This window comes from Panulirus ornatus, chromosome 50 (assembly GCF_036320965.1).
Source record: "Panulirus ornatus isolate Po-2019 chromosome 50, ASM3632096v1, whole genome shotgun sequence".
NCBI lineage: Eukaryota > Metazoa > Arthropoda > Malacostraca > Decapoda > Palinuridae > Panulirus > Panulirus ornatus.
In genome coordinates this window covers 13,490,925-13,500,924 of record NC_092273.1, presented here as the reverse complement: position 1 = coordinate 13,500,924, position 10,000 = coordinate 13,490,925, and the positions used below count along the sequence as shown (strand labels likewise).

General features: G+C 47.8%; 1 protein-coding gene across 2 annotated transcripts in view; it reads left to right on the top strand.

Moving 5' to 3' along the window:
* The first annotated feature begins 2,679 nt into the window (after window positions 1–2,679).
* LOC139764605 (uncharacterized) overlaps window positions 2,680–10,000 on the top strand; it is a 63,586-nt gene continuing 56,265 nt past the window's right edge. Inside the window, exon 1 of one of the 2 annotated variants that reach the window (XM_071691449.1) lies at window positions 2,680–4,905. In XM_071691449.1, the coding sequence (XP_071547550.1) occupies window positions 2,944–4,896 (1,953 nt within the window). In that variant the 5' untranslated portion in view covers window positions 2,680–2,943 and the 3' untranslated portion in view covers window positions 4,897–4,905. The remainder of the gene's footprint in view (window positions 4,906–10,000) is intronic. The other variant, XM_071691448.1, reaches the window with a different exon arrangement.

The window sequence follows — 10,000 nt, the reverse complement described above, 5'->3', positions numbered from 1 at the left end:
CCATGGGGGTAGATCAGGTGCAGACATTATCTCAGTAAGGATACTAATGCTACTGTCTTACTACTACGACTACTTCCACTACCACTATCTATCTATCTTACTACTACTACTACTACTACTACTACTACTACTACTACTACTACAGCTATCTTACTCCTACTACTACTACTGTCTTCCTACTAAAAAAAAAAAAAAACTCTGCACCCCTGCAGGATGTCTGGCTTGTCGAACCCATAGAGTTAATCATAGGGAAGGATTGGATTGGATTTGTGAAATTTCCATAGCGTTAGAACCTAATGGTCATCCAGCGCTTATTCTCTCGAACATGAAGAAGATATGTAAAAACTTAAAAGTATCTTTAAGTAATCATATATTTCTGCTTCATCAAAGAATATAACAAAAACTTAAAAAAAAAAAAATGTATATTTTCGCCCATTTCAAAAATTCGTCAGTAAATTTACATCAACAGTTTAGTTTACAAAATTCTCAAATATTTCTATTCCTTCCATTAATATTAAATAATTCATATTCAACGTTGAGACTGCCGTATTTTTTGTGGCACATTGTTCGTCAATGTTCCACGATGATATTACAATTACAGGTGCCACATACAGGGGTCAGGTCTCCCTTCCATTAAGTGACCCCTGGGGTCAACACAGAGTGACCTAGTCCACAGTCGACAAAAATTTATCTCAAATTGGCGATTCCTGTTGAAGGAGGAACGCCACTCTTCAACACCTTCCTCCATCCTAAGTAGTTATTCTATTTTTTGGCTTCCAAACCCCTTCAACCTTTCCATTCATATCTGACATGATTCTGCTCATAATAAAGTCATCGTAGGTCATAACTCTTGTAAATATAGACCGATAATATTAGCTGTCTTTAGCCTCAACATCTTCTACTCCAAGTACCGCTGATATTAACTGCCTTTAGCCTCAGCATCTGCTACTCCAAGTACCGCTGATATTAGCTGTCTTTAGCCTCAACATCTGCTACTCCCAGTACCGCTGATATTAGCTGTCTTCAGCCTCAACACCTGCTACTCCCAGTACCGCTGATATTAGCTGTCTTTAGCCTCAACATCTGCTACTCCAAGTACCGCTGATATTAGCTGTCTTTAGCCTCAACATCTGCTACTCCATGTACCGCTGATACCAACATGGCCAAGCAGAATTCTCGTTTAATAAAGTTACATCAACATTCGCTATACAGAACTGCAGTGCGTGTTGTGTGGTAATGTTAGTTAGTCGCTGTGTCTGTACGGGTGGGAGGTGGGGGGGGGGGGGGGGGGTGGAGGTTGTAGTTGTGGCGGACAGGTAGATGTTGTGATAGGGTCGTAGATATCACAGACAGCTGGTCCTCAGGGTTCATAGAAATTTCGTGTGTGTGTGTGTGTGTGTGTGTGTGTGTGTGTGTGTGTCTGTCTGTCTGTCTGTCTGTCTGTGTATGTGTGTGTGTGTATATGTGTGTGTGTGTGTGTGTGTGTGTGTGTGGACAGGTCGTATCTCTACGTATGGGCGTGAAAGGCTTCGTGTGTTGCGAGAGGTCGCAGGTCGTGGGTTCTATTAACAGGTCGTCAGTAGTGTCGTATTTAGAGATAACAGGTCGTGTACAGGTCACCTGTATACGTAACACGATGTCTGTCTAATGTCGTGTCGTTTACATGTTGTTCACAGGTCATGTTCACAGGTCATATATGGGCTGTTCAAAGGCCATATATATATATATATATATATATATATATATATATATATATATATATATATATATATATATATGGGTAAGACGGGTCACGACCAAGCCATGTGTGGGGGAGGTAACACCCATTCATCTCGCGTCCGGGTCCTGGCCGTTCTGGTGTGGGCGTGACGAGACATGCCTGGGGGGGGGGGGGGCGTGGGAATCCGGATGTGGGCGTGACACTTCGTGATAGTTCCCTACGTGGGCGTGAGGGGTCGCGTGCAGGTAACATACCTTCACGTACCGGGTACCGAAGCCCCGCGCCAGCCACGGGAGGTCCGATGGATAACACCGTTGCTCCAGGCTACGAGGGAGGAGGAGGAGGAGGAGGAGGAGGAGGAGGAGGAGGAGGGTTTGGGGCCTAAATACTTCCCTCCGTCGAATTAACATAATAACAACTCCAAACCAACCCACCTGCCCCCAAGTCACATCCTGCTAAGGAGAGAGAGAGAGAGAGAGAGAGAGAGAGAGAGAGAGAGAGAGAGAGAGAGAGAGAGAGAGAGAGAGAGAGACTCCGTCGACGGTCGAGAGACACCGAACGACACTGGAAAAAAAAAAATGAAGAAATAATTCTTTAATGGCGTAAATGTAATTTTGTGGTCGAGACGATTATTTTTGGTTAGAGACTGACTGTTTGTGAGTAACTTCTTTTTCCAGCGGTGGTTACCTTGGGGGAATAAATCTCACACGATTCCTTCAGTTAACGCACACATTCATATCTACATTCATACTTTCATGACACTGAAAAATTAATAGATTTATAGGGTAGAAATCAAGCGCAACCCCTAGAGAGAAAAGGAGACACAGAGAGAATCCGAGAAGCTTGGGAGAATTTAAGAAGTCAGATGATCTTGGGAGACGGCGTAACCCAGTTTCTGAAGTCGCTCTGGGATTGGCTGGTGATGTGTTGCGGGAGCGGCCGTCAGGCCAGGCATGCGCAGTGCGGCCCGCATACCTGAGCTGAGGTGTGTGTGCGCCCCCACTCACCCGTGCAGTGTTCACGGCGCACCCCGAGTGACGCAGAGCTGGGGAGCGTCCTCTCCCAACGTGTGTGTGTGTGAGACTTACGCAGTATGAACAAGCGTAGACGAGGGAGGGCTGTAGCCTGTAGCGTGTCGTAGTGCTTCTAAATCTAAGTCAAAGCCGTGAGTGGCGTGGATTTTTTCTTGAGAGTTTAGTGACGTTTCTAGTGAAGCCGAAATCATGAAGATGGCAAGACGAGGCGGCGCGGACCCAACACCAATCTGCCGCTGCCGAGTGTTGTACCTGGGGTCGTCCGTTCCTCAGGTCACCAAGGATGGCCTGCAGGGCATACAGGAGCCCCTGAGGGAGCTATATCCGGCAGAAGGAGCAGTCAGTGCGCGCGGGATAGACTCCTGGCTCTCAGTGTGGTCCAACGGCCTACTCCTAGAAAATGTCGACGAAAACCAGAAAAAGGTGACGCGTTTCTTCCCCATCGACACCCTCCACTACTGCGCCGCCGTCAGGTACGTGGTTGTGGCTGGGGGCGAGGGTGCTACTGTGCCAAGATTCCTGCCGCTCGACTCGCCCTTCGCCAGGAACCCCAACATCAATCATCCGCCACTCTTCGCCTGCATCATGCGTCGCACCACAGGCATCAAGGTCCTCGAGTGCCACGCCTTCATATGCAAACGCGAGACACCCGCTAATGCGCTGGTGCGCTGCTGCTTTCACGCCTACGCCGACTCCATGTACGCCCGCAGCCTGGAGACCGGCGGCAACAGCCAGTACGGCTCGGTGTACGGCGGCAGAGCGACCGAGGAACGAGCCATCGAGATAGAGGACTTTAACAGCGCGGCGTCCGAGATCATCCCGGCGTCACTTGGTTCGTCCCCTACCCAGGACGCGCCCGCCTCGCCCACCTCCCAGGGTTCGCCCGGGGACGAGATCTCGATATACAATGGCGATGAAAACCACAAAGTTTGGGCAGGACCGCCCAAGATGGAGACTGACCTCATCTACTCGGAATACTCGGGAACGATGCGGTCAGTGAGGTCGACGTCATCGATATACGGAACAGCTGGCGGGACCCGACCCCCACGCCCGCGCCAGATGATCATGCCCTCCGTCGCCCCACCCCTGCCTCCCGAGACCGAAAAAGATAAGAAGGGGAAAAAAGACGCCAAAAATAGGAGTCGACGCGACGACGATGAGATGAGCAGGTTCAGCAACGGCGGCCCCTCGCGCCCGGGCACCTTAGTAAACGGTGGGATCAAGCACCACAACGGCAGTCTGCCCCGACACATGAACGGCCACTCCTCGCCACCCAAGCCCAAGGGAAAGTTCCGTATGCTGGGCACTAGCAGCCTGGCCGAGAGGAGGAGCAAGGGCATGCGTGCACCCCCACCTCTGATAGTGGTACAGGGGCCCCCAGGACCACCCGCCCATCACCATGGCCCACCTCCGCCCCATGGACATCCTGGGCCACACGGGCCACCGGGGCCACATGGTCCACCAGGACCGCATGGTCCTCCTGGTCCTCATGGCCCACATATGGGGCCTCCTGTGGGACCTATGCCCCCACCACACATGATGCCCATACAGGGTCCGCCACCACCACCACCACACATGCTGCCCCCGTCGGGGCCTCCACACGTCATGTTACCGCCACCCGGGCCTATGGGACCCTACGGACCACACCCGGGCCCCTATGGCCCGCCAGGGCGCCGGCCACCGTCCCGGGTACTCGAGGAACCCATATATATGCCCTCTACTCGACCCTTAAGTCCCACTGCATCCTACCAGCCAGGGCACTTCCCACACGAGCAGTATCTCATGGAGCAGTATGCCACCACTGGCCGCCCCAAGCACAAGAAGAAGAAGAAGAGCGGTAACAAAAAGGAGAACGACGAGGACATATACGGTCGGAAGGGCCACCTGAACGAGCGGGCCTTCTCGTACAGCATCCGGGAGGAGCATCGATCTCGCTCGTACGGATCGCTGGCGGGCATTGGCGAGGAGTCGATGAGCAAGAAGGACCGAGAGATTCTACAGATGGTGGCCGACCTGGACCTGAGTGGGGACGAGCTAGAGAGGGTGGAGCCCCGGCCTGGGGTGTATCGCCCCCCACACTCCGACCGACTCTCTGCCTCTGGCACCATCACCTCCAGGCTCTCCCGAGCTTCTAGACGATAAAGGGCCAAGGTAAGACGAAACCCACCCTCAACCACCACCACCATCCCTTCTCCTAGGCATTACATTTTCCCTTCCCACTAGACCACCAAACCTTAATCCTGTTCCTCCTACTAACTGAATGACTGTGATAATCCTCAACCACACTGTATCTAAAAGAATGAGTCCCAGTCGCTAAACATCCTCAAAATAATCATCCATCAAGACGAAACTAACATTCCCACTTTAGACTGACGACTCGTCACCCACTGATGACCTGGAACCGGTCCCTGGTTTAAGTTAAGAAGCCAACACAAGGTGAGCTCAAGGGTAAAAACGCGCGAGAGAAAAATGTTTAAAAATGGACCGCAAGTCCCACATAAATGGAGGAGACCTCAACAAGGTACAGCTGTACAAGCGAGGCGAGGAAGAGGTTATCATTAAATGACGACGATATAAGCTGAGGGTAATGATAACATCTACTGACTCTGATAGTGTTATCCTTAGAATGTTATCCCGTTACCTGGTGATCATAAGGCCCGAAAGACACTTGGTGGTCGTGGCGTTGCCCTCAACCTTAGTGCGAACAGACGGGTTTCAGTGTATGATGATTTCATTACCTTCAGTTTTCTTCTCCCTCTTAATCATCCGCTTTATCTACTTTATATATTGTTCTATCGTCTTCATCTCATCATCCGTCTTCTCCAGGTTGTAATCACTTCGTTTGAGAAATGTTTCTCGTATGGAAAGATAGATAATTTTGGAGGCTCATATTCGTAGTGGGAAGTTCTTCATGGACTGGGAGAGTGACCGAGAGAGGGGGATAGCGAATGGACTGGATTCATGCGTATAAGACGGTGTGAAAGGGAAGGAAAAAAAAAAACGGTGACAGGTTGCGCGAGCGACGGTCATGGACGAGTGCCGCTTGCCGGGGAGTCCAAGAGATTTCAACGCCTCATAGATAGTGTTCCATTCTCGGAGATTTCAACGCCTTTTAGATAGTAATCCATTCCCTCCACCTTCCCCACCACACCCCTGTCCTTCCATTTCCTCCTCCGGCTCGGAGGCCGGCAACTCTAAGGCTGCACTCCGAGCAGGAGCAGGGAAATGATGCATTCCATCGGAGGAAGATGATACTCAAAGAGACTGTACTAGTATCAGTTCATTAGCGATGGTAAAGCCTTGCCCAAGGTGTCTACTCGCTCGCAGTGCAATGAGATAATCCTGGCTTAAAATGTTACTAGGGAAATATCAAACATCTACATAACGTTCCATGGTGTTTTATCGAATCATGAGTCTGGTTTAGTGCCATGAAAACCCCCCCTCACACTCCCTCCTTTTTCTTCATGATGGTCATAATTCGTATACCAAAGCCAAGCTGGAGGTGTGGATGTTATGCCATGCAGGAGTACAGAGGGCCGGAAACGAAAGAAAAAGAAGAAGAAGAAAAAGAAAGTTCCGTTTAGATATAAGTTGCAGGGTAGTGGGTACATTGGAACGAAGGACGGATGGAACGCGACGTCAACGAATGGATGGAACACGACCACCATGGACGGATGGAACGCTGAGACTAACGGACCGATGGAACACCAATTCGCACGGGAGATGATCGCTCACGGACAGAGATATTCCTACAAGCTTGACCATTCTACGTAGGCGACATATCAATGCACATCTAATATAGGCTCTCTCTCTCTCTCTCTCTCTCTCTCTCTCTCTCTCTCTCTCTCTCTCTCTCTCTCTAGACCAACATCCCGTATACATTCAAATCATTTTCGGGAAGGCAGAGAGTCACTGTTTCGACTTATGATGGTATTGTGGAAAAGTCGAGGCGCCCCCCCCCCCTCCCCCCACTTCCCCCGGGAGCCATCTTTGTTGACGTGGTGACGTCACGCATGCCGATCCAGATAGAGGACATGTTGGAACACCCCAACACTGACCGCTGAGACCAGAGTCTTCACCACAAATTACTCAACCTAGAAGCCCACTTAAACCAGACAGCTCTTACATTATGCACCGATGGGGAATACACACACACACACACACACACACACACACACACACACACACACACACACACAAATACACAGTTATTGAGCACAACGAAAGACAGACATCGTATGATCACGTTAAATCTGCCTGATTTAATCACAAGCAATTCAGGGAATTTTTGCAAGTCGATTTCTCTCTGGCAAAAAAGAAAGAGGAATGGCTTTCTACCAAGCTTTGGGGATTCTAATGTTTGGGAGGACAATAGATTATTATCACTTAGGATGATGTGTTTGGTATGTTCCTTTGCTGACACCCTATCTTGCAAGGACTGGTTGGCTTGTGACTGGCTTGGCCCAAACACATGCCAGGGGGGAAAACCAGTCTTGCTTTCCGATACCTTAAAAGAAGTCTGTCTGTCAAGATGGCTAGCTGCCTCTCAATATATATATATACTATCCTTCGAAAGATGTCTTGAAGAAAATGAATTATAAATAAGTGTAGTTCTAACCTGTGTTTCATCATTTACGAAACAGTCCCTTTGGCGTTCATGAGCTGAAAGAGACGCAGTTTTTGGTGAGGAAAGAAATGATATTGAAGAAATCCTAATGATCGCCTTGTGCAATAGGAGATAACGTATGCATTTTACGACGCCTCACAAGAACTTGTTATGCCTACGACGCCCGAGCCGTGTAGTAATTCATACGTCATGTAGATCGTAGAGGTTGGATGATGATGATGATGAAGAAACAGTTGCTGCCAAATGATGATAATGATGATTAGAGTCGAGATGTTACGAGAGGCATGGAAGGGACGTGATACGGAAAATACCGCCCTGGTCCTATACCAGAGATCATTGACTTGCGAGTGAAAGTCTCGGGTGTGGAGGATGTGTAGCCCTGACCTGGGCTAGCCAAGACTACCTGCTGCACACACACACACACACACACACACACACACACACACACACACACACACACACGCACACACACACACAAACACACACACACACACACACACACACACACACACACACACACGAACACCTGTACATCACATACATTACACTCAAATTCTCGTACACCACACACTCTACACACAAACACCTGTATACTACACATATGTATTCCACACACACTCACACACACACACACACACACACACACACACACACACACACAGGAGCTGTGCACCACACACACACATACCTAAGATAACTGGAGATGTGGGGACGAAAACTCTTACTAGAGATATGAGATCTCACATGTTCTATCCAGAGAGAGAGAGAGAGAGAGAGAGAGAGAGAGAGAGAGAGAGAGAGAGAGAGCAAGGAGGGAGAGAAGGCAAAGGAAGAGGATGATTGGCCCTCTTGATAACAACAGACAGACTTAAGTTTCAGGATACAGTGGTAGATGACCAGTCCATATGATATATAACAAGAGTAACCATAATATGAAAGTGCAGTTGTGGAGTTGATAACATATAATCCTCCAAAGAAATGATTAATAACCATAATAGAATATATGATAATAACAGAGATGGAAGAATTAGGAGAGTGCATGAAGCAGTAAGATACGCACCTCTGTGTGATGGTGAGGTATTGATACTGGAGGATTTCAGCTTTATAGAGTAATATGGGTATAACTTGAATTCTCGTGAAAACTGAGAGTCGTGGAGACGTAAGTTCTTAGAATTACTAAAGGAAAATAATCTATACCAGAATGTCACTGAGCACACTAGGATCAGAGATTGATGCACTGTCATTGATGTATCTTATCTTCACACACACACACACACACACACACACACACACACACACACACACAGTAGCATGGATATTCGATATCCCATAAATGATACACTAACTGGAAAAAGTCACTATGTAGTCGATGAGGGTGTAGAAAGAGCAGCGATGAAACGTTAACCCTAAGAGAAGATATAATCTTGGAAACTATCCAGAGCTCAATTGATGTGATTACGTAATTATTTTGGGGGGGAAATGGGAGTTCAGCAGCCTGGAACCAGAGCATTGTGATGGGAGGTTCTGTTGAGTTTACAGTGAAGCAATAGGAACAATGAGACGTAAGGAAATGACCAAAGGCTTTTGACCCATATAAGGCTAATGGTCCCTGATGAGAGTCATCGATACGTTCTGAAGATGTGTGTAGATACACTTGACAGTCATATGTGTGTAGATACACTTGGCAGTCATATGTTTGTAGGTACACTTGATAGTCATATGTGTGTAGATACACTTGACAGTCATATGTGTGTAGATACACTTGACAGTCATATGTGTGTAGGCACACTTGGCAGTCGTATGTGTGTAGATACACTTGACAGTCATATGTGTGTAGATACACTTGACAGTCACATGTGTGTAGGTACACTTGGCGGTCATATGTGTGTAGATACACTCGACAGTCATATGTGTGTAGATACACTCGACATTCATATGTGTGTGATACACTTGACATTCATATGTGTGTAGATACACTTGACATTCATATGTGTGTAGATACACTTGACAGTCATATGTGTGTAAATACATTTGACAGTCATATGTGTGCTGATACACTTGACAGTCATATGTGTGTAGATACACTTGACAGTCATATGTGTGTAGATTCACTTGACAAACTACATGATATGTTGTTCAAGACGTCGCTGGAAAAAGGTAGAAGTGGAAATAGGCAACCTTCGTAGCTATCTTTAGGACAGAAGATCATAGGATGCACTGAACTACAGACTCACTCTCCTTGGCCTGTTGTGCACTGGAAAAGGCAACCAGAAACCAGCAGACGACGTCTCGAAAAGGAAAAACTACTCAAGTGAAAGACACTTTTGTTTAAGGGAAAGATCCTATGCAACGAGTGTCAAATTTCTATGAGAAAGTGGGCTCCTTTTTAGACTAATGAGAAGCAACTGGGTGGATTGTCTGTATCTGGACTGGCTGAATACATTTGACGCTATACCACACAGGATCTTGGTAAAGAAGCTTGATCAGTAGGCAAGAATAAGAGGGAGGCAACTGAGATGGCTATAGAAGATCATCATCCTTGTAGAAGGGAGCGAAACGACAGTATGTCAAGGGAGACGTATGTCAGGGAATCCTCCTCGAAATGCGTTGAGGTCACCA